The sequence below is a fragment of the Hypanus sabinus genome, chromosome 8 (genome assembly GCF_030144855.1).
Source record: "Hypanus sabinus isolate sHypSab1 chromosome 8, sHypSab1.hap1, whole genome shotgun sequence".
In the NCBI taxonomy this organism is placed as follows: domain Eukaryota; kingdom Metazoa; phylum Chordata; class Chondrichthyes; order Myliobatiformes; family Dasyatidae; genus Hypanus; species Hypanus sabinus.
Genome location: NC_082713.1, coordinates 75,718,248 through 75,743,321, shown reverse-complemented (window position 1 = coordinate 75,743,321; position 25,074 = coordinate 75,718,248). Strand labels below are relative to the sequence as shown.

The window sequence follows — 25,074 nt, the reverse complement described above, 5'->3', positions numbered from 1 at the left end:
CTGCACTTCTGTATCTTTTATCTCACCCACACACACATCTCTTATTGCCCCACACTTGGTGCTTCCCACAAACGTTTTTAAATTTTATATCTTCTCCTGCTTTTTCTCTAGCCCTCCATCCTTTTAAGGCCTTGTCTTTTTGGTAAATTAGGTTATTGCTGTCACATGTACTGTCGCGCAGTGAAAAAACTTGCCTGGCCTTAGAAAACTTTCCATGGAGATGTTTATTACAATGATGCTGAGGTGGTGGTGTCCATCGTTTCTGACGAGGAGAGCTGTGCGGGAGTTTTAAAGTGCAAAAGCCATTGCACTGGGGCAGTTCCACCGTCTTACCCTCCAAAGTCTGGGTCCAGTGGTATGAACAAGTGTCACAAAGTGGAGTCGTCCTTGTTGCAGATAGATGACCTTCTGTGCCTTGTCCTGCCCTTCGCTCTCCACGGAGCATTGCATAACCACCTTCTCTGCCATTGGATCTCTCTGTAAATCTCATCCGCCCAGTCTACTGGAACTGACATCACATGCCAGGCCAGGCACGTCTCTATCTCACCGGGGTACAAGGCCACTGGCTACCCTCACCCGGTTGTGGATAGTGTGGAGGACTGTCAGAGGTTACAATGGGACATCGAGGATGCAAAACTGGGCTGAAAAGTGGCAGATGGAGTTCAACGCAGGTAAGTGTGAAGTGGTTCATTTTGGTATGTCAAATATGATGGCAGAATGTAGAATTAATAGTAAGACTCTTGGCAGTGTGGAGGATCAGAAGGATCTTGGGGTCCTAGTCCATAGGACACTCAGAGCAGCTGAGCAGGTTGACTCTGTGGTTAAGAAGACGTATGGTGCATTGGCCTTCATCAATCATGAGTTTAGGAGCCGAGAGGTAATGTTGCAGCTATATAGGACTCTGGTCAGACCCCACTTGGAGTGCTGTGCTCAGTTCTGGTTACCTCAGTACAGGAAGGATGTAGAAACTATAGAAAGGGTGCAGAGGAGATTTACAAGGATGTTTCCTGGATTGGGGAGCATGCCTTATGAGAATAGGTTGAGTGAACTCGGCCTTTTCTCCTTAGAGCGACAGAGGATGAGAGGTGACCTGATAGAGGCGTATAAGATGATGAGAGGCATTGATCATGTGGATAGTCAGAGGCTTTTCCCCAGGGCTGAAATGGTTAGCACGAGAGGTTAAGATGCTTGGAAGTAGGTACTGAGGAGATGTCAGGGCTAAGTTGTTTTTACGCTGAGAGTGCTGAGTGCGTGGAATGGGCTGCCGGTGACAGTACTGGAGGCTGTTATGATAGGGTCTTTTAAGAGGCTCCTAGATTTTTCATAGAGCTTAGAAAAATAGAGGGCTATGGGGAATCCTAGGTATTTCTAAGGTAAGGACATGTTCGGCACAGCTTTGTGGGCTGAAGGGCCTGTATTGTGCTGTAGGTTTTCTATGTTTCTATATGCAATATTTCTCCAGGACTCCACCCTCGTCCTGCACTCATGGCTTCACACTTTATCTAGCACCTGCTTTCACTTTATGTGAGGCTCTACAGAACTGGAAATCTCGAGCAGCAGACACGTATTGTCAGAAGGTCTCAGCCAGTCAGTCAGCATCTATGGAGGGGACAGCAGTTGTCATTCTGGGCCAAGACCCTTCATCAGGACTAAGGAGGCAGAGGGAGGGGGAGGGAAAGGAGAACAAGCTGTTGGGTGATAGGTGAGAGCTGGTGAGGGGGGAGGAGGATGAAGTCCACAAGACCATCATTTAATAATGAATCTAATTTATGAACATTGGTTCTAATGAATGCAATCTCTTAGACCATAATACAACAACAGAATTAGGCCATCGCGTCTGCTCTGCCATCCCATCATGACTGGTTTATTATCCCTCTCAACCCCATCACCCTATCTTCTCCCTATAACCTTTGACACCCTGACTAATTAAACACCTATCAACCACCACTTTAAATACACAATGATTTTGCCTCCACAGCCATCTCTGGCAATGAATTCCAGATTTACTTCCATCTGGCTAAAGAAATTCCTCCTCACCTTTGTTCTAAATGGATTACCCTCTAGTCTGAGGCTGTGCTCGCTGATCGTAGACTCACTCATTATAGGAAACACCCTCTCGATCCAGGCCTTTCAACATTCAAGAAGGTTTCAGTAAGATTCCCCTTCATTCTTCTGAACTCCGTCGAGTACAGGACCAGAGACATTGAACATTCGTCATATAGCATGTTAACCCTTTCATTCCCATGGACCCTCTCCAATGCCAGCTCATCCTTTCTTAAGTAAGGGGCCCAAAACTGTTCACAATACTCTAAGTTACAGAGAAAATCAGTGCAAGCAGGCAACAAGGTGCAAAGCCATAACAAGGTAAATTGCCCATCTTTTTGCACTGGAGAACAGACCAATTGTCTTATAACAGTGGAATTGAAGTCTCTGAGTCTGATGGAGAGAAGAGAGAATGCTAGGGGAGGGTGAGGTCTGGCAATGAGATACGTAGACAGAGTCCATGGACTGGAGGCCAGTTTCCGTGATGGGCTGATTGTGTCCACGTGCCTCTGCAGTTACTAAACCAAGCTATATGTACCAGTCCATATAGGCAGTTCAACATAAATCATGCACAGATTTTACAAGAACATCATTACGGTGATCTACTCCTATTTGAACAAGCAGAGCAGCTCTGTGAGGATCATGTTTTTTGATTTCTCAAGTCCCTTCAATACCACACAGCCCTCATTGCACAGTTTATGCAGCTTCAGAGCTGTGTGTCAGACATGGCTATGAGCAGCACTGGGGCCGCACAGGGTACTGTATTGGCTCCTTCCTGTTCACCCGGACTTTAGGTACAACACTGAGTCATATCATCTGCAGAAATTCTCTGAGGGCTCAGCAATAGTTGGGTTTATATAGTTGGGAGCTGGTTGTGGATTACAGGAGGAATGGAGACAGACTAGCCCCTATTGACATCAATGGATCTGGGGTTGAGAGGGTAAACAGCTTCAAGTTCCTCAGCATCCACTTCACCGAGGACCTCACGTGGTCTGTACACACCAGCTATGTGGTGAAAAAGGCACAACAGCGTCTCTTTCACTTCGGAGGTTGAGGAAGTTTGCTATGGGCCCCAAAATCCTAAGAACATTCTACAGGGGCTCAATCACGAGCATCTTGACTGGCTGCATCACTGCCTGGTATGGGAACTGTATGTCCCTCAATCGCAGGACTCTCCAGAGAGTCGTGTCGACAGCCCAGCACACTACTCAGAACATTTATGAGGACAGGTGTGTGAAAAGGGCCCATAGGATCATTGGGGACCCAAGCCATCCCAACCACAATCTATTCCAGCTGATACCAACTAGGAAACAGTACCACAGCAAAAAAGCCAGGACCAACAGACTCTGAGACAGCTCCTTCCACCAGGCCATCAGACTGATGAACTCATGCAGACTTGAGTACACTGTATATTACATTGACTGTTCTATTTATTATAAATTACTATGATTGCACATGGCACATTTAGATGGAGACCTAATGTAAAGATTTTTACTCCTTATGTATGTAAGGGATGTAAAAAATAAAGTCAATTCAAATCAATCCAATAAACGGAGGACTGGAAGATTAATACAGGGCCCTGGTGGAAGACTTTGTCAAATGATGCAAGCTGACTCATCTGCAGCTCAGCATCAGGAAGTCAAAGGAGATGGTGAAGGACTTTATGAAGACCAAGCCCGCACTGCTGCTTATTACTATTGATGGTGAGGACATGGATGTGGTGTGTGCACCTGGATGATGGACTTGAGTGGATCACCAACATAGAGGCTGTGTACAAGAAGGGTTAGAGTTGCCTCTACTTCCTGAGGAGACTGACGTCCTTTGGCGAATGCAGGCCTTTCCTTCACGTGTTCTGCCAGTCAGTTATCACCAGTACAATCTTCTATGTGGTGGTGTGCTGGGGCAATGGCATCAACATGGTGATGCCTACAGGCTCAATAAACTGATTAGAAAGGCTGGCTCTGTTATAGGAGTCAAACTGGACACACTGGAGACTGTGGTAGAACAAAGGACCTTACAGAAAATCCTGGCAATTCTGGACAATGTTTCCCACCCTCTGTGTGCCACCTTGGCTGAACAGAGGATCACTTTTAGTAACAGACTAAGACAACGGCGCTGTTCCAAAGAGCGCTGTATGAGGTCATTCTTACCCTAGGCCATTAGGCTCTATAGAGACAACCTATAGCTGGGGAAGTGATGACCCCCTCCTGTTTGATCGTGGCAACTAATTTTTTTTATTCTTTCTACTTCTCTTCTAATATTTGTATGTCTGTGCACTTGTAATTCTGCTGTTGCACTGTAACTTCCTTTGTGATAAATGAAGTATCTATTTATCTATCAGAACAAAAGAAAATGTCAACACACACAAAATGCTGGAGGAACTCAGCAGGCCAGGCAGCATCTGCGGGAAAAAGTACAGTCGACATCCCAGGATTTCCAGCATTTGCAGGTTTTCTCGTTTGTGAAAAAAAAGTATACTTTAGTGCACTTAAGACCATAACACATTTGAGCAGAATTAGGCCATTCAGCCGTGGAGTCTGCTCTACTATTCCAACGTGGCTGATTTATTATCCGGATCATTCAATAGGTTTCAGTGAGATCCTCCCTTTCTTCTAAACTCCAGTGAGTACAGCCTTTGAGCCATTAAATGCTTCTCATACGTTAACCCTTTCAATCCCAGAACTATTCTGGTGAACCTCCCCTGGACCCTTTCCAATGCTAGCATATCTTTTCTTAGATAAGGGTCCCAAAACTGCTCACACTACTCCCGAGTGCAGTCTGACCAATGACTTATCAAGTCTCAGCATCACGTCCTCACTCTTATATCTAGTCCTCTCAAAATGAATGCAAATATTGCACTCGTTTTCTTTACTGCCAACTCGACTAACAAGTTAACATTTAGGAAATCTTGCACGATGACTCCCAAGTCCCTTACAGCTCTGATTTTTGAACTTTCTCCCCATTTATAAAATAAAGTACACCCTTATACTTTCTACCAAATTGCACGACCATACACTTCCCTACACAATGTTCCAACTGCCACTTCTTTGGCCATTCTCCCAACTGTCCCTCTGCAGACTCCCTGGTTCCTCAACACCTCCATCTGCCTTTGTATTGTCCACAACCTTAGCCATAAAGCCATCAATTCCGTCATCCAAATCATTTACATATAACCTGAAAAGAAGTGGTCACAAAACCAGCCCCTATAGAACACCACTAGTCACTGGCAGCCGACCAGAAAAGTTCCCGTTTATTCCCACTCTTTATCTTTTTCCAGTCACCCATGTTAGTATCTTCCCTGTAATACCACAAACTCTTGTTAAGCAGTCTCATGTGCGTCACCTTGTCAAAGGCTTTTTGAAAATCCAAGTAAATCCAAGCCACCGACTCTCCTTTGTCTATCCTGCCTGTAATTTCCTCAAAGAATTCCAAAAGAGTTGCCAGGTCAGATTTCCCCTTGAGGAAATCACGCTGACTTAGACCTATTTTATTATGTGCCTCCAAGGAGCTGGAAACGTGATCCTTAATAATGGACTCCAACATCCTCCCAACCACTTAAGTCAGGCTAGCTGGCCTCTAATTCCCTTTCTGCTGCCTCCCTTCCTTCTTAAAGAGAGGAGTAACATTTGGAATTCTCCAGTTCAGAAGTGGGAAGTAAACGGCTGAAGAAGCTGCGATCTAATAGGAGAAGACAATGGACCATGAAAGAAAGAGGAGAGGAACCCATCATCTGCTAGATTGTCTCCTTCCACTCCCTTCCTTTTCAGTCCTAGTGAAGGGTCTTTACCCAAAATGTCAAATTATTCCCTTCTGGAGATGCTTCCTGAGCTCCTCCAGCACTTTGCCTTTCTCTCTCAGTGAGATGCTATGTCTCCTGATTTCCATTTCCTCCCAATGCGCCAATTCCACTCTGGCCCACTGCCCAGTTCCCTGCCATGCCCCATCTGTCTAGGTGACCAGACGTCAGTGGTCCTAGCAACAAAGAATATCACTGCTAAACCAACGACTGGACAGTGGAAGAACCTTTCACCATATTCTAACTGATCAGCAGTAGGACAGACTGCTGGAGCTTGCTTCTGTCTTGTTAGAGGTTGGTTCATCCAGAATTGGGCTGCATAATGGATTAGAGCAGCCAGACACAACCGGGAATACACAAGTGGTGTGGAAGAGCGCAGCTCAGATAACAAGAGCAACACCCTTCTCAGGAACGCATCAATGTGATTAGGTTACTGGACCATTCATCCAGAGGCCTAGAGTATTATGCACAGTTCTAATCACCAACCTCTAGGAAGCACATGACTAAGCCAGAGGGGTACCAAACGACATGGCCTGGAACTGTTTCCACTAGAACAGAGGGGCTTGGGGCTGGCCTTATTAAAGTATAGAATGTGAAACAGTACAGCATAGTATGGGCCCTTCGGGCCATGAACTACCAGTCTTTTCAACACTTATCTTATATGATCAATCCAATCCTTTCCTGCCAAATAGCCCTCCATCTTTCTTTCATTCATGTGTTTATTGAAAATCCCCTCATGTATGTCTCCACTAGCGGACGTAGCAGTGCATTCCATACACCCAACCCTCTGCATAAAGAACTTAACTCTGACATCCCCTTTATACTTTTCTCCAATTATCTTAAAATTATGGCCCCTTGGATTACCCATTTCCACCCTGGGACAAATATCTCTCTAGCTGTTCACTCCATCCCTGCTGCTTATCATTTTTTATAGCTGTGTCAATTCACCTCTCATCCTCCTCTGCTCCAAACTCACTCAATCCATCCTCACAAGACAAGCTCTCTAATCCAGGAGGCATCCTGGTAAATCTCTGCACCCACTCTAAAACTCAACATCAGCCAGACAAAGGAGATGGTGATGGACCTCAGGAAGACTAAGCCTGCATTGCTCCGTCACTATCGATGGTAAGAACGTGGATGCGGTGAGGACCTACAAGTACCTAGGTGTGCACTGGAATGCACCAACACAGAGGCAAGAAGGGTCAGAGTCACCTCTACTTCCTGAGGTTCTTCAGAGTATGCAGGCCTCTCCTTCACATGTCCTACCAGTCAGTTGTCATCAGTACAATCTTCTATGCGGTGGTGTGTCGGGGCAATGGCAACAGGCTCAATAAACTGATTAGAAAGGCTGGCCCTGTTATAGGAGTCAAACTGGACACACTGGAGGCTGTGGTAGAACAAAGGACCCAACAGAAAATCCTGGCAATTCTGGACAATGTTTCTCACCCTCTGCGTGCCACCTTGGCTGAACAGAGGATCACTTTTAGTAACAGACTAAGACAACGGCGCTGCTGCAAAGAGCGCTGTATGAGGTCATTCTTACCCTAGGCCATTAGGCTCTATAGAGACAACCTATAGCTGGGGAAGTAATGACCCCCTCCTGTTAGACTTATTAACCTCCGTTTACCACACCCTGCTATTGCAGACACCCAGTGCAATAAACCATCACTTCTTATCCGAGCAATGTGAATATGCACCCATTACTGTATAATATTGCAGAAATTCTTGCACTATCACCCCATCAGTGTGAATTGTAATCTTTGACTAGTAAATCTTGTACATCTCATTTTTAAAGTAACTTTAAAAAAATTCTTTCTTACTTCTCTAATATTTGTATACCTGTGCACTTGTAATGCTACTGTGACACTGTCATTTTCTTTGTGATCAATAAAGCATCCACATCCTTCTTACAGTATAATGAGGCAACGTCACTCCAAGTTTGGTCCAAAAAGTCGTTTATAGCTGCAACTCTTGAACACAATCTTCCAACTAATGAAGGTCAACGTACTAGATGTCTTCTTAATCAATTGATCAAATAGTGCAGCACCTTTAAGGGATCTAGGTAATTGGACCCCAAGATCCATTTCTCCACACTGTTCTGAACCCTGCACTCTGCCTTCAAGTTCAGTCTTTCAAAGTGCATCACTTCACACTTTTCCAGATTTAATTCCTTCTGCCACTTCTCAGCCCAGTTCTGCATGTTTCATTGTAACCTGTGTCAATCTTCTACCCTATACACACCACCAACTTTCATGTCACCTGCAGACTTACTAATCCACCCTTCCACTTCCTCATCCGAGTCACTTGTGAAATCCATAAACAGCAGGGGTCCCAGAACAGATCCCTGCAGACCACCAGCCATCACTATCCTCCAGGCTGTGTAAACTACCACCCTCTGCCATCTGTGGGCAAGCCAATTCTGAATCCACACAGCCAGGTTTACCTGCACCCTACACCTCCTGACTTTCTGAGTGAGCCTACTGTGGCAAGCTTTGTCAAATCTTAATCAGATTTTTCTGTCCAAAAGCTCATAAGTCCTGCTTCTAAGAATCCTCTCCAATAGTTTGCCCACCTCTGATGTCACTCATTGGTCTGTAATTTCCAGGATTATCCCCATTACATTTCTTGAACAAAGGAATAAGTTTCCACACTCCCTATTTTCTACTATTATTCATGAGGGCAGTGGGGAAGCAAAAATCATCGCTATGGGGCAGTACTAACCTGGGATGTATCACGTCTGGCATCAGGAACATATCGATCCTAACGTTTTTCATAAATTGCAGGATATTGCCTTTAATGCTGTCATATAGCAGTACACAAGCCTGTTTTACACTCTGCTCACATTCATCAAGGTCCCTTTCAATGGTGACAACTATAGCAAACTATTCAATAAAGACCTCCCTTAACTCCGAATCCAGGCCTGTTTCCCCGTTTGGGTGTGATTGGTCCTACCCTCACTCTAGTCACCCTCTTGTTCTTCACATGTGTAGAATGCCTTGGGGTTTCCCTTAATGCTAATACCTTAGCGGGGACTTGCTGGAGGTTCTGGATAGGTTTGTCCCATTGATCAGGGAAAGGATGTAGGGTGAGGGAACCATGATTGACAATAGATGTGGAATATCTAGTCAAGAGGAAGAAAGAAGCATACTAAAGAGGCAGCTATCAGACTGACCTCTAGAGGGTTACAAGGTTGCTGGGAAGGAGCGCAAGAAAGGGTTAAAGAGATACAGGTGACATGAGGAGGTCTTGGCATTAACAGAATTAGGTCATTTGGCCCACTGTCTGCCCACAATTTCATCATAGCTGACCATTTCCCTCTCAGCCCCAATCTCCTGCTTTCTCCACACATCTCTTCATGCCCTGACTCTATCAATCTCTGCCTTAAATACACCCAATGACTTGGCAACCACAGCTGCCTGTGGCAACTAATTCTACAAATTCACCACTCTTGCTAAAGAAATTCCTCATCTCTTTTCTAAGAATGGAGGGCATTCCTAAGCCTGTGTCCTCTGGTCTTGGACTCCCCCACTGTAAGAAACATCCCCCCCTCAACCCACTCTATTGAGGCCTTTCAACATTTGGTATGTTTCAATGTGATCGCCCCTCATTCTTCTAAATTCCAGTGAGTACAGCCCCAGAACCAAACACTCCTCAAATGGTAAGCATTTCAATTCTGCAAACATTTTTGACAGCAACACACACATTGCACCGGAGGAACTCAGCAGGCCAGGCAGCATCCATGGAAAAGAGTACAGTCGACACTTCAGGCCGAAAACTTTTTGCAGGCTTTGTGATTGGATTGTTTTTGTGAGCCTCCTTTGAAACCTCTCCAATGTCAGCTCATCCTTTTTTTAGGTAAGGCACCCACAACTGCTCACAATAGTCCATGAAACCTCACCAGTGCTTTATAAAGCCTCAGCATTACATCCTTGCTTTTATATTCTCATTCTACCATCACATTTGCCTTCCTCACCACTGACTTAACCTGCAAATTAACTTTCAGGGAATCCTGCACGAGGCCTCCCAAGTCCCTTTGTACCTCATATTTCTGAATTTTTTCCTCTCCTTTTAGAAAATGGTCCATGCTTTTATTTCTTCTACCAAAGAGCATGGTCATACATTACCTAACACAGTATTCCATCTGTCACTTCTTTGCTTATTCTCTCAATCAGTCTAAGACCTTCTGACCCTCCACCTATCTTCATATTGTCCTCAGATTTCACCACAAAGCCATCAATTCTGTCATCCAAATCTTTGATAGAACACAAGAAGCATTCCTGACACAGTCCCAGGTGGAACACCATTAGCCACTGGCAGCCAACCAGAGAAGGTTCTTTTTATTCCAACTCTTTACCTCCTGGCAGTCAGCTCATACTCTCTCTATGCCAGTATCTTTTCTGTAATACCATGGCCTTTTAACTTGCTAAGCAGCCTCATGTGTGACACCTTGTCAAAAGCCTTATAAAAATCAAAGTACTGTACAGAACATCCACCAATTCTCCTTTATCTTGCTTGTTATTTCTTCAACAGATTTGTCAGAAACCATGGTTGACTTCAGCCTATTCTACACATAACCCCAAGAACCCTGAAACTACATTGTTAACTATTAACTCCAGCATCAACATGAAGGTCAGACTAACTGGCCTATAGTTTTCTTTCTTCAGCCCCTCTCTCATCTTGAAGAGTGAAGTGACATTTGCCACTTTCCATTTCTCCAGAAACATACTAGACCTATTGATTGCCGAAAGATCATTAATTATGTCACAATTTCTTCAGCAACCTCTTTCAGAACTATGGTGTAGACAATTTGGTCCAGGTAATTCACCTACCTTCAGACCTTTCAGTTTCCCAAGAACCATCTCCCGAATAATAGCAGCCACACTCACTTCTGCCCTGGCACCCAAACTTCCAGCACACCACTAGTATCTTCCTCAACAGACTGATACAAAATACTTCTTCTGTTCATCCATTTCCTTGTCTCCCATTACTAACTCGCTAGCATCATTTTCCAGTAGTCTCATATCTACTCTCACCTTTTTCACACTTTATATATCTGAAGAAACTTTTGGTATCCTCTTTAATATTATCAGCAAGCTTGCCTTCTTATTTCATATTTTCCTTATGACTTCTGCTTTGCCGTAATCCCTGCTATTGTTTCCTTCCAATGAATTCTGGCCAGCTCCTCTCTCATGCCTCTATAATTGGACTCCACTGTAATACTGATACACCCAACTTTAGCTTCTCCTTCTCAAATTGCAGGGTAAATTTCATCATATTATGACTCCAAGGGTTCCTCCCTAATCAATTCCGGTTCATTGCACAACACCAAACCCACAATAGCCTTTCCCCCTGTTGTGATGGAAATGAGAAAGATTCTTTGGGTCTCAAAGGCAAGAGCTCTGGACACAGTTTTAATAATGAGTTTATTTACAAGGGGAGAAAAAGCTTGGGAACGACACAAGTGGCTACAATATTTTCACAAAGGCGCTTAGGATAGAGGACCATGGGAAAAGTCAGGTCTGCAGTACAGGAAAACAGTGTGGGGACGGAGTACAGGTACACATACAAGCAAGGGAAAAGTAATTACAATACCTGCCCCCCTTGACCTTGGCTAGGCACGGCTCCTTGCTAAAGGGACAATAAATGCTCCCACGACCCTAGTCAATGCACACCTTACCACGTGTCTCCTGTGCTGTTCTGCAGTCTTCAACCTGGAGTGAAGCAGGGTCTCTCTGAACTTGCAGCCCATTTCCCTTCCTTCTGACAGTCACCCAGTTACCTGCCTCCTGCAACCTAGGGGTGACTACCTCCATATTGCTCCTATCACTTCCTCAGTCTCCTGTATGAACTGAAGGCCATTGAACTGCACCTCCACTTCCTTAATAGGAGCTGCGGCTCAGTGCACCTGCAGCAGATGTTATTCAAGACTGGAGCTCTCCCAGAATTACATCTCACACACAGAAAAAAACTACTCCTGAAGCCATTCACACTGCACTAACTGCCTCAACAGATGAGGAAGTATATATAAAAAAGAAACTTACTGGCTATTTACCTTGCCAAGCTACTCCAACACTGGCCACTCTGCTTAGCCCTGCCTTATTTTAATTCGTCCTTTCTAATTAACCCAGTTCACTGATCGGGTGCAGTCATCTCCAAAAACTGCCATGAAATTTAATCTTCAGCCACTAACCTTCATGAAGGCTTGTTTGCTCGGCGTTCAGGATGAGGATTAGACTGGCTTCTCCCAAGAAGTAGAGTGGTAGCAGATGGCGAGCTCTCAGATTGGAGGCCTGTGACTAGTGGTGTGCCACAGGGTTTGGTGCTTTGTCACCTACATCAACAAACTGATTTACAATATAGTGAACTGGATCAGCAAATTTGCCAATGACACCAAGATTAGGGGGTGTGGTGAGGAAGGCTACCAAAGTTTGCAGTGGAATATGGACCAACTGGAAAACTGGCAGATGTAATTTAATGCAGACAAATTTGAAGTGTTGCAATTGGCGAGGACAAACCAGGATAGGACTTGCATGGTGAGCTGTAGGGTACTGCAGTAGAACAGAGGGATCTGGGAATACGGATCCTTAATTCCTTGAATGTGGATATATTTGTGAAATAACTTCTGGTACATTGGCCTTCATAAATCAAAGTATGAATACAGGAGTTGGCATTTCATATTGAAGTTGTACAAGACATTGGTGAGTCCTAATTTGGAGTATCATGTTTTGGTCACCTACCTACAGGAAACATGTAAATAAGGTTGAAAGAGTGAAGAGAAAATTTAAGGACATCACTGAGGACCTGAAGCACAGGGAAATGTTGAGTATGTTACGACTATAACCTTTAGAAAAACGAGGGGAGATGTGAGAGGGTTTCAAAAGAGAAAAATGCAAGCAGGCTTTTTTCAGAGGTTGGATGGGATAACTAGAGGTCACCAGTTAGGGATGAAAAATGAAACGTTTCAGTGGTACTTGAGGGGGAACTTCATCAGAGTGTGGAACGAGCTGCCAACACAAGTGGTGCATGTTGGGTTGACTTCAACGCCTAAGAAATTGGATAGGTGTGTAGATGGAATGAGTATGGAGGGCTATGGTTTGAGTGCAAGTCAATGGGACTAGGCAGTTTAGTAGTTTAGACTAGACAGACAAACATACTTTATTGATCCCGAGGGAAATTGGGTTTCATTACAGCTGCACCAACCAAGAATAGTGAAGAAATATAGCAATATAAAACCATAAATAATTAAATAATAAGTTAATCATGCCAAGTGGAAATAAGTCCAGGACCAGCCTATTGGCACAGGGTGTCTGACACTCCGAGGGAGGAGTTGTAAAGTTTGATGGCCACAGGTAGGAATGACTTCCTATGACGCTCAGTGTTACATCTCTGGCTGAATGTACTCCTGTGCCTAACCAGTACATTATGGAGTGGATGGGAGACATTATCCAAGATGGGCATGCAACTTAACAGCATCCTCTTTTCAGACACCATCGTCAGACATCGGCCAAAGGATCTGTTTTTGCACTGTAGCGTTTGATCTCCCTAAGGAACAAGTTTTCTCTTTACAAAGGGTGATGGGTATATGCAACAAGCTGCTAGAGGAAGTGGTCACAGGACACTTGAACAAATACATGGAAAGGAAAGATTTAGAGGGATGTGGACTAGATTCAGGAAAATGAGACTAGCTCAGGTAGGCAACTTAGTCAGCAAGTTCAAAGGATCTGTATCCCTGCTGTAAAATCTGGCGGCTTTTTATATCCACAGCACCTCCACCAGTGCTTCAAAGTGCTTCAATGGCACCAGCTTTGGAGCAGCATAGTCCAGGTAAAAAGATCCTACCTGTGCACCCCTTGTACCAGTTGCTCTTAAACCCCATTAGAGTGGCCTTTAGTTTTCTCCATTAACAATCAACTTTATAATGTGTTGGATCTGGAAAGTCATACCCGTATAGTAGCCAAGTTACTCCGCTCCATGCAATCTCACCGCATAACGAAGCTTTTTTGTAACATGTAAGAAAAGAAAGCAAGCCACCAGAAAATGTGATAACTTTTATTGCGAAGTGAACTCCAAAAACCTAATTATGTAGCTTAGAACTGGATGACTTGGCCCTGCAAAACAAGCAGAGAACAAAGGGCATTAGAAAATATTTAAAATACCATCTCACAGCAACAGCACTAGCCTAGTGACTGTCATTATTCAACACCTTCATCAACAGGGTTAGCTGAAGTATTGCCACAAAGCTGCACCACCACCAGAGGTAACATCCAAAAACTACCTGTTACTGACTGGAATCAGTTCTCGGTGCCCATCGTTTCTGTGCTAAGTGCAGTAGGCTAAAGCTACCACAGGACATTAAAGAGCACCATCTCGATATATAATCACTTTCAGCACCCACCCAATGTCAAACAGCTGGCATCAATTTAGAATTCAGTCCACATCTGCTATAAAAAACTGTACTCTTATAAACCTGACAACCACATATCTATCCAGCAGGACAATTCAGTATCAGAGCCACAAGACCTGACCAAAAAAAAATGCATTCTGACTGCCCCAAGCTCAGACATACCTTTCTCTTCTTGTCTCCTCCAAGCTCAAAGTGCTTGCATCTCTTGATGGCCAGCATTCTCTTGGAGCGACAGCTGGGGTCCACACACTCCAGTCTCAGCACAATCTTCTTTGTGGTCTTGGCCTGAAATCACAATCACCATCAATGCTCGGTCACTCATATCCCAGTGTCACACCCGCGAAGCTACTGACAAAACGCGCAGAATTAATGTCTGTATCCAACAGATCATCATTCGGGATCACACATAAACAGCAAGTAAATGCTTAAAGCAGATTATACTTCTCTAACAGAGAATAATCATAAAGACCAGAATCATACTTGCCTTGTACACAAAAACTCCTAAGTCACAAGCCTATAGATTCCCAAAGGTGGCAGCACAGGCAGAAATACTGCAGATGTTTGGTAACCCATCTGCACTAGCAAGCATATATTGGGCAGTTCTGGTCACTGTACCACAGGAGCAGTGTCACAGTGTAAACAAGATTCATTAGGATGTTGTCTGGTTTTGTTTTGCCTTTAAGATGAGGCAAGCATATATTTAAAAAAAAATCAATGAAAAACACAAAGTGCTGGCAGAACTCAGCAGGCTAGACAGCATCTATGGGAGGAGGTTTTTCGGGCCGAAACCCTTCATCAGGAGTGAAGTAACATGGGATGGTCGAGGGGGGATAAGAAGTGGGGGGAGGGATAAAGTAAGAGAGCTGGGAAGTGATCGGCTGGAGGGAAATGGGCTGGGGGAAGGTGGAGAATTATGGGAAATAAAAGAGAAAGAAAGGTAGGGCTGGGGGGAGAGATTATAGTGAAGGGGGGAAAGAGAGAGCGAAAGAGAACCAGACTAAAATAATGGATAGGGATGGGGGTAAGGGTAAGGGGCAGGGATATCAACGGAGGTTAGTGAGTTGGATGTTCATGCCGGCAGGAAGGAGGCTACCTAGGCGGAAGATAAGGTATTGCTCCATCGACCTGTGTGTGGCCTCATCTTGACGGTAGAGGAGGCCGTGGACATGTCAGAGTGGGAGTGGTCTGTGGAATTGAAGTGCGTGGCCACAGGGATATCCCGCCACTGCAGGAGGACCGAGCGCTGGTGTTCGGCAAAACAGTGGTTTTAGATATCAAAGCTCCCCTCCCCCACACACAACTGGAGGATTTTGGCTTCCATCAAGGGACTGAGGAAGAAATTCTCATGACATATCTAGATGTGCACTTTGACTGCGAAAACACATCAGCTATGGGCTAACTGCTGGCCAGTGGGATTGGTGTAGATGGGTGCTTCATATTCAGCCTGAACATACTGGGCAGAAAGTACCGTGTACATGCTGTGCTGTATAAAGTACTGTATATGTGCTGTGCAAGCACCTGTTAAACCAAATGGGTGCAATGTTCGGTGAGGGTGAGTGACACTTTCTGCCAACATGTAGTGGCCACAATGAATGGGGAAACAACTTCCGATGAAAGGGACCCAATGAACATGAGAGAGCAGTCCAATTTGGACAACTACAGTACACGACAAAACAACTTGTATAGATGGCAATTACTTAAAGTAGCAGGGAGAAATGACATGATCACAAAGTGAGACAGCTTGGGGCATCGGGAGTTCATTCCTAGCATCCCCTGTAAGGAAATTGCACATTCTCTCTGTGGAATGCATGGACTTCCTCCCACAACCCAAAGACATACACGGTTAGCAGGTTTAATTGGTCACTGTAAACTGTCCTGTGACTAAGTGAGGGTTAAATTTGGGATGCTGGGCAGCACAACTTGAAGGGACGGAAGAGCTTTTCCCATACTGTATCTCTAAATTTTAAAAAAATCCACTCTGCACTCCCACTTTACAGTAAAACATCTGAAAAGCCAATCCCAACACCACTGACAGAGGATGTAATTAACCACCAGCTGTGTGGACTCTGTTGGATCAAACTGTTTATTGTTAAGACTGTTTAATTGTTATTTTCCTTGCAACTAAAAAATTAATTGTTGGTATCTTATATAACTACTTATATACAAGCAGAGCAAAGCCTATTCTGCACTGTATTTCAATAACTAAAGTAACCACTTAGTAGGCATCCTACTGGCCACAGTATGAAACTGCAGGTACTCAGTGAGCCCCCTAGTGGTGACATTGGTTATGTTCTGGAAAGCTCTGGAGATTTCTCTTGGTATTGAATTATTGAAATAGATGTTTTCTGACTGGCTGACTTATCTGAAAATTTGAATGGAATTTTTCTTATCTAGGTGTAAAAAGAGCTGACCATGTAGCAACACCATTGTTTGCTTCTATACCCCTTCATTTAATAGACTTCTATCAATGTTTATTTCCAACTCTTTGTTCTATTAACACTTAATAAAACGATTGTGAAGCCTCTTTCCTGGCTTCTGAAAGAACCCTGGACCAAAACCATCAGAATTCAACAATTAGTTCATACACTTATCATTTAGTCATCAAGATTACAAACATTAGTAAGGGGTCTGTGTACGCTAGGTTGGAATCCCAGTTATAGAATTTTCAAATGCGCATTACCAGACGGAGAAAGCTGAACCTGCCTGGTTCGATACGAATGTGCTTCTCAATGTGAAGAGGCTGACAATTGTGATCAGAAAAAAACTCAACAAAATACCGCCCTAAATGAGGTCTTATTGCCTGCCTGTACCTTCTAAAAGATACTACTTTTGAGGTAAATGATAATGCTTCCTCATCATTGTGATACATGTCATTCAAAATATCTACAGTGAAGAATATGAGGCCATGTTCCAGGTGCAGTTCAGAAAGAGTGCTACAGTCAACATCTTTCAAATTAAACAATCTAGGATACTATGTTCTCCTACTGGGAAAAAACAAGGCTTTATAGAAAATTGGTTTGGGGGAATTCCATAAGACAACGGGACAGAATTAGGCCATTCAGCCCATCAAGCATGCGTCGACATTCTATAATGGCTGATCCCAGATCCCACTCAACCCCATACATTTGCCTTGCCATATCCTTTTTTTTGCCCTGACTGATCAGGAAACAATCAGGCTGTGCCATCTAGTTAGTGATATTCCCCCTCCCTGCACCACAGGAAACACCCTCTCCACATCCACCGTATCTTGCCCTTTCAACAATCTGCCCATTTCTTACCCAATTCCTATATCCTAGCAGTTATATGTGGGATTTTCCCAAACTCAAGGTTGCCGGCTATTCTTCAATGGCCACCACAATCAAAGTCCTTCATTTCTGCAAAGTTCTTTAAGATGCATTTTCCCTAAAAATATTCATCAAGTCAAGGGGCTTTTGTGCTTTGTATGTGCTGTTGGATATATTGTGCTTTTGCAGAAGTTTTTACACTTAGTGGTTGTCAGTTTAAATGAACTGACAGAAACATAGCACTGAAGTGAACCAAGTTACTCTCTGCTTACCTTTTTACGAAAAATAGGTTTTGTCTGTCCACCGTAACCACTCTGCTTTCTGTCATAACGCCTCTTACCTGAAAGAGGAGGTACAGTTAGACAGTTACAAAACATGCAAGCCGATCCCCACAGCTATAATTACCCTATATAAGATTAAAATAGCCAAACTCAGCTATGACAAGTAATTAAAACAAAGAGATGGTTACATGAGGGAGAAGAGCTGCTAAAAGACTACTTTGAGACACTTTGGGACACATGACCTTGATCACGTTCAAGAACTCAGAGGACCTGAATGTCCACACCAATGTCGCCACCTTATAAAGACATACATGTACAAGTGTGTCCACACAAAATCATTCAGTCTTCCCAACCAGAAGCCCGGGATGAATAAACAGATTCAAATTCTGAGGATGGCTAGATGGGCAGCATTAAGGACCAGTCATCCAGGAAAAGCATAAAAGGGTTAGGCATGACCTCTAGAAAGCCACCTCTTGTGCAAAGTGGCAATTCCTGACCAAAACTTGAAAGCCATCACCCCTTCAAAGCAAATCTAAACATAAACGTGAATGAGGTTTTACTAACTGAGCTCAATGCCTTTCATGCTCCCTTTGACCAAGAACCCCACTTCCCAGTGATCTGAGGCTGAAGTGAGAGAATTCTTCAAGAGAGTGAAACAGAAAACAGTGGCCCTGGCCAAATACTGAAGACCCCTCTGCTAATCAACTGGCTGAAGTGTTTCCAGACAGCTTCAACCTCTCACTTTGCAGCCTGAGATACCCTTCTACTTCAAGCAGGCTTCAACCTTGAATACTGGTGCCCAAGAGGTACACAGTATCTATTGTCCAGGGCACTTACTTTCACTGGGATGAAGTGCTTCAAGAGGTTGGCCATGAAGCATATCAACTCCTGCTTGAGAAGTAACCCGAATCTGTTCCAAATTGCCTACCATCACAACAGGTCAACAAACAATGCCACTTCATTTCTCTTTGGACTACAGCTCAGCATTCAACATTATCATCCCCTTGGAACTCACTGAGCTCCAAGACACGGGCCTCAGTTCCTCCCTGCGCATCTGAATGCACAATCACCATCAGCACAGGTACACAGGGCAGTGTGCCTAGTCCCATGCTCTACTCACTTTATAATGATGGCTGTGTGGCTAAGTACAACTCCAATGCTGATATTTACGTTTGCTGCTGACATCACTGTTGTCAGCCTAATCAAAGGTAATGGTGAATTGGCATATAGGAAGGAAATAGAAAATCCGGACGACTGATGCCACAATGTTTCATGTCAGCAAAACCATCATTTACTAATTTATTAATTCATGGAATGGGCCCTTCCAGCTGCACTATCCAGCAATTCCCCAATTTAATGCTAATCTAATCATGGACAATTTACAATGACTAATTGTAAATTGGATTATAGGAGGAAACTGGAACACCCAGAGGAAACCCAGTGGTCACAGGGAGAACCTACAAACTCCAATGGCACGAACGGAACCTGGGTCATTGGTACTGTAAAGCATTGTGCTAACCACTACAAATGATAGATCCACAGGCCAACCCCCATTAGGTGAACAGAAGTGCAGCTTTAAATTCCTTGGTGGAACAATATCAGAGGATTTGCCCTGTGATCAGCACACGTGTCATCACAAAGACACAACAGAACCTATAATTTCACAGAAGTTTTCATAGATTTTGCATGTTAGCAAAATCTTGACAAATTTCTATTGGTACACAATGAAGAATATGTTAACTGGTTGCATCACAGCCTGGTATCCAGGAATGAAAAAGACTGCAGCAAGCCCATCGCAGACAAAGTGCTCCCAACCATTAAGCTCACTTTTATGAAGCACTGCCCCAGGAAAGCAACGTGCATCACCAAGGACCTCTACTATCTAGTTCATGCTCTCTTCTTGCTACCACCATCAGGTAGAGGAACAGAAGACTTCAACCCCACACCACTAGGTTCAGGAAGTTATTATCCTATAACCACCAGGCTCCTGAACCAGCACATACAACTTCAATGAAGACTACTCTGAACTAATTCTGTGGCCTACAGACTCTTCCAAAAACTTTACAATTCATGTTCTCAGTGCTACTATTTGCAGGTTGCCTTTTGCACATCAATTGTTTGCCAGTTTTAGTCTATGTATAGTTCTTTTCGCAACATTCTATTGTACTTTCCTGTAAATGCCTGAAAGAAAATGAACTACATACATACTTCAATAAGTTTACATTGAACTTTGAAGCAAAGCTAATTTTTCCACCCAGTTACATATGTAAAATAATCTGCCACATTGAATATAAAATATAGCAAGTTGCAGATGAATAAAGTTTTGCTTCGGCCATAATTGGAGGAATGGGATGTGAACTGGATTGGAATGTATTGGCCATAATATCATCAACAGAGGCTGTTTACAAGGGCTAGAGTCACCTCTACTTCCTGAGGAGACGGAGGTCCTTTGGAGTACAAAGACAACGAAATGCAGATAGCATCTAACCATAAATACAAAGAATAGTGTTATTTACAAAGTGTGAATAAAAAGTGCTACAGCACACAAATATAGAAGTACTAAGACAGTACAATATGGGTGCAATACTGCTTAGCGCTGTGATGTGAGGTTCAGCAGGGTCACAGCCTCAGGGAAGAAGCTCTTCCTGTGCCTACTGATGTGGGAGCAGAGGCTCCTGTAGCGCCTACTCGATGGGAGGAGAGTGAAAAGTCCATGGTTAGGGGGTGAGACGCATCCTTGAAAATGTTTTTCACTTTGCCCAGGTAGCGTTTATGGTAGATGTCCTCAATGGTGGGCAATTGGGTGCCGGTAATTCACTGTATATAGGCCTCCCCTTCACACGTTCGACCAGTCTGCTGTCGCCGGTATAATCTTCAATGCGATGGTGTGCTGGGGCAATGACAGCAACACAGGTGATGCCACCCTGGCTGAACAGTGGAGCACTTTATTAGGTCATTTTCCCCCCTTGGCCATTAGGCTCTATAATGAGTCAACCTTTAGCCGGGAAAGTGATGACCCCCTCCTGTTAAGACTGTTTGAGGTAACCAATTTTTTATTCTTTCCACTTCTCTTCTAATATTTGTACTGCTACTGTGACATTGATCCTTTAGGATCAATAAAGTATTATAAAGAACGACTGAACAAACTTGGATTGTTTCCCTGAAGCGGAGTCCAAGCGGTAGTTTAAGGAGATGTTCAAGACAAGATTTAAAAAAAATAAGAGTGGTAGAAGTTGATACTATAAAGATCTAAACATGAATTTAGACAAGCATGATATATGGATCACATAGGCAGATGGGTTGGTTGGCCTAGCATTCAGCTCTTCAGTGAGGCAGAGCTGGTGGCTCTAGGGACCGTTCCCAGGCTGCAGTGTTCCATCTAATGGAAAGCCCAGATAAAGAGTCAGCATTTGAAAAGAAATTGCTGGAAATCAGTGCCAAGAGAAACAGTTAGCATCTGAGTTTGATAATCCTTCAGCAGAACGAGGAAGAAAACATGAGCTTGTTAACATTCGAAGTGGGTGGGGTGATGTTTTTGATAGGATGTCCATGTAGAAAAGCTGTAAACAAGGTTACCTGGCCGATGAGCAAATGAAAACGTTGGAAAAGGCACATTTTAATTATAATTTCTAGACTTTCCAGTGTTAACTTTTAAACAAGGAGTAGCACCTTCTCAGCAAACAGGTCTCAATGGCCTACAGTCAGCACTCAAACATCTCCAAATGGATTACGCTCTGACTGCTTTTAGTAAACTTACTAAAAGTGGCAGCTTAGTTCACCTTACCCTGTGCATATAAGGAATCCTTTCCCTTCTTGTACTGGGTCACCTTATGGGGCTGGTGCTTACGACATTTCTTGCAGTATGTCCTGCGGGTCTTCGGCACGTTAACCTGAAGGAAGAGGAAAGAAAAAAATGATAACACTTAAACCAGTGCCAAATTGAAGACAAGGCAAAGTAACAAAGTTACACTCTTAAGTCCAAGCACCTCAAGCTTCTCCCTAACAATTCTCATTATCTTATGGTACTGTAGATTTGCAGTCTAAGAACAGTATGCTTTCACAGGATCATTATCTCTCACTGTGAAACTACCCCAGGTTTCAGATGAGCAAGAGGTCACTCATTCCCTCCTGCAATAAACCAACTGTTGGAGGAATGTGACAGGTTGAACAGCATCTGCATAAGGACATTTTGGGTCAAAAAACTGCACCAGGACTGTCTCAGCACCTCTAATTTGGTCTGCCATTGAAAGGATTCTACCTCAGTACCACTTCCCTACCCTATCCCCACACCTCTTGATCTAGTGTACCTTGCAAACAATATCTGAGGTGAGGAACCACTCAGAGTCAGTGACAAACCACTTACCAAATATTCTACTACTATAACCCTGCTCAGTCATGGAAGCATCTTCTCTATCTCAAGTCTGCTGAACTCTTTATGAATGCTATAATAAAACAAACTATGCAGGGAACACTGGTTTAAGTAGGATCTCGGAGAAACAGGTAACATCCTAGATTGAAGACAGGTCTGACCATGGGGGAGCTCTTATCTGAGTTTTTCCCTTCAGATATCCTTCGCGTATCCAATAATCCTTACTTCCAGAAACTTATAAAATATTGATGACTTTTATAGTTTTAAAAGATATTTCTACTCTTTCCTCTGCACTTTTTCAACAACATTGCTTGTCAATCCAATCCCTCTTCACGAGGGAAACCCACCATCGCGCTCCTGGCCCCGCACGGACGGGACACGATCCCGACACCTCTCCTCTTCCATGGGCGGGACACCAACCTTCCCTCCCCGGGTGAACAGTCGCTAAACCCTCTCTCGGGCCTACAAGGCCGCAGGCTCTACTCGGCGTTGCCTTCTGCTTCTTCAACATCGGCCTATTCGGTCAAAGTCCGGACCGCCCCGCGCGCGAGACATGGCAGCGCCACTGTCCACGCCGCTCCCGACCTTTACTGCCGCGGATGCCGGCGGATGATCGCCGGCTCTCAGGCCGCTACTCACCATCTTCTCCCGCTGCCGCCCTGCACCCGGAGAGAGGAGAAAAGGGGCGTGATGACGTCAGCGCGCCGCTTTTAGAGGCGGTGGAATGCTGGGATATCGGAGCCGAACGCCGGGGAGGCTGTCCCAGCAGTAACGGGGGAAGGCCGGGCCGGGCGGAGCGACCCGGTGGGAGAGTGCGGCTGTCCCAGCAGTAACGGGGGAAGGCCGGGCGGAGCGACCCGGAGGGAGAGTCCGGCTGTCCCAGCAGTAAAGGGGGAAGGGAGGGAGGGAGAACGGCACACAACGGGGGAAGGCCGGGCAGGGAGGAGCTGGGGGCTCCAGTCAGAAAAACTGGAGCAGGGTGTCAGCCATTCGGCCTTTCTAATTTACTCCTGAGGTTGATCGTCCTCCTCAGCACCACTATCTTAGTGTTTCACAACTCAAAAAAAAAAGGCCTTTGGTCCTTCATGTGTGTGCAGCCCAATGTACCCACCTATCCCAGGCCTTTGCGCCTCCCTTGGTGTTTTTTCATTGTTATTGTTGGGTAATGTGATGGATGCAAACATAGTGCATAATTCATAACCACCGACATTGAGTTGGGAACAAGAGAAAATCCGCAGATGCTGGAATTGTGAGCAACACACACAAAATGCTAGAGGAACTCAACAGGCCAGGCAGCATCAAGTACAGTAGACGTTTTGGGCCGAGACCCTTCAGCAGGACTGGAGAGAAAAAAGCTGAGTAAGGGAGTTGAAAGATGGGGGGAGACATTGAGGTGGGGTTCACTTTAAGAGCATGGACTGACCTGATGATATAATTATGTGGTTTCTTTTACCACATTTTATATTCTGTGTTTGGAGACAAATAAAGGAGTTGAAAAAGGATCTAGTGTTTTCCCAGAGTATATGATGAATAAACCGTTGTCAGGCTTCTGTACCTGTACCAGGCTGGAAGCCCGAAAAGAGTTTATTTGTCATAAAGTAGTTGTTACAGTTTCCATTAAACTTAAAACGCAGCTGCCGTTTTATTCCTAAAATCCTAGATTGGTGACTCCAATGCTCTAGGACGATTCCAGAGTTATTGAACATGTCTGCCAACACACTCACTTTGAAACTGCCAGAGTTTTGGGAGCAAAATGCCATCATTTGGCTCGTACAAGCCGAGGCACAGTTTGCTCTGCCAACAGCACCAAATTCTACTATGTGGTAGCATTGCTCAGTATTTCCACGGCTACGAGAGTGGTGTGTCTGCTTGAACACCAGCCTGAACATGATAAATACCGATCGCTGAAAACATCATTTACAGAGTTTTGGACTGTCGGAATCTGAGTGCGCCAAACATCTACTCTCCTCAGTGAGCTAAAACATCGGAGCTCATGGACCACGTGCTGTCTCTCCTGGAAAATCACTTTTCATTTTTCTTTTAAGTTTTAGGAGCTCTTCTGCAGAAAATGTCAGATCAAGTTTGCATAGCCCTCACTAATACATCTGTGATGAACTTTAGGCAGCTTGCTAAAATGGCTGCTAGTCTATACTCAGCCAGGCAGCAGTGCATCATTCCTCCTTTCCCTATCTCAATAAGCCCGATCAGCAAGGTCCCCAACATAAGGACACCCACGGCTGCGAAACAGACAATGCTGGGTCTGTGTTTTTACCACACTCGCTTTGGTAAGAACGTGAGGAAGGACTTGACCGCCTTGCAGCTTCGATAGTGCCAGTACATCGGGACATCAGAGGTCTGTGAACACTGAGGGTTCCAGCTGCCAGATTATCTATTGTTCATTACAGACACCATTTCAGGGCACCCGGCTGGAGGCCACCAATGGCAGCAGGATTCAGACCTACGGGACATGACAGGTGACACTTTGCTTCAGTGGGTGATGTTACACATGGGTCTTCGTCCTGCCAGACATTGCTAGACCTCTGCTCAGTGCAGATTTCCTGTGTGCCCAAGAACTGATAGTCAATCTTAAGAACTGCTTACCCTGCTCCCTCAGTAAGTTCCTCACAATGATTCTTTCAAGCGCATGTACCATCTCATGTGAGATTTCTTCAACTGCTGGTCAAATTTCCAAGCCTCACCAAACCCACATTCTCCACTACAGTCACAGAACATGGGGCCAGGCACCACATTTCTTTTACTGGCCTGTCACTCCATGCCCTGCGCGCATAGACTGGACCCAGAAAAGCTGGCAACCACAAAGGCTGAGTTTGCCAACGTGGAAAGGCTTGCTATTGTACACCGGTCGAATAGCCACTGGTCTTTGCCCCTCCATATGG

At 44.5% G+C, this 25,074-nt stretch overlaps 1 protein-coding gene across 1 annotated transcript; it reads right to left on the bottom strand.

The window, feature by feature from the left end:
* Window positions 1–13,873: 13,873 nt before the first annotated feature.
* Window positions 13,874–22,965, bottom strand: rpl36a (ribosomal protein L36A). Its single transcript, XM_059977363.1, has 5 exons — window positions 22,817–22,965; window positions 21,593–21,698; window positions 17,800–17,867; window positions 14,406–14,528; window positions 13,874–13,947 (listed from the first exon to the last, which is right to left on the bottom strand). The coding sequence occupies exons 1-5, from the start codon at window positions 22,817–22,819 to the stop codon at window positions 13,927–13,929; spliced, it is 321 nt and encodes a 106-aa protein (XP_059833346.1). The 5' UTR covers window positions 22,820–22,965; the 3' UTR covers window positions 13,874–13,926.
* Between the last annotated feature and the right edge of the window lie 2,109 nt (window positions 22,966–25,074).

Excerpts from the sequence above, each read along its gene's own strand:
- rpl36a (XM_059977363.1), bottom strand. Across the intron at positions 14,529-17,799 it reads AACCTATTTTTCGTAAAAAG|GCCAAGACCACAAAGAAGAT; the intron begins GTAAGCAGAGAG and ends TTGTGATTTCAG. Across the intron at positions 13,948-14,405 it reads GAGGAGACAAGAAGAGAAAG|GGCCAAGTCATCCAGTTCTA; the intron begins GTATGTCTGAGC and ends CTTGTTTTGCAG.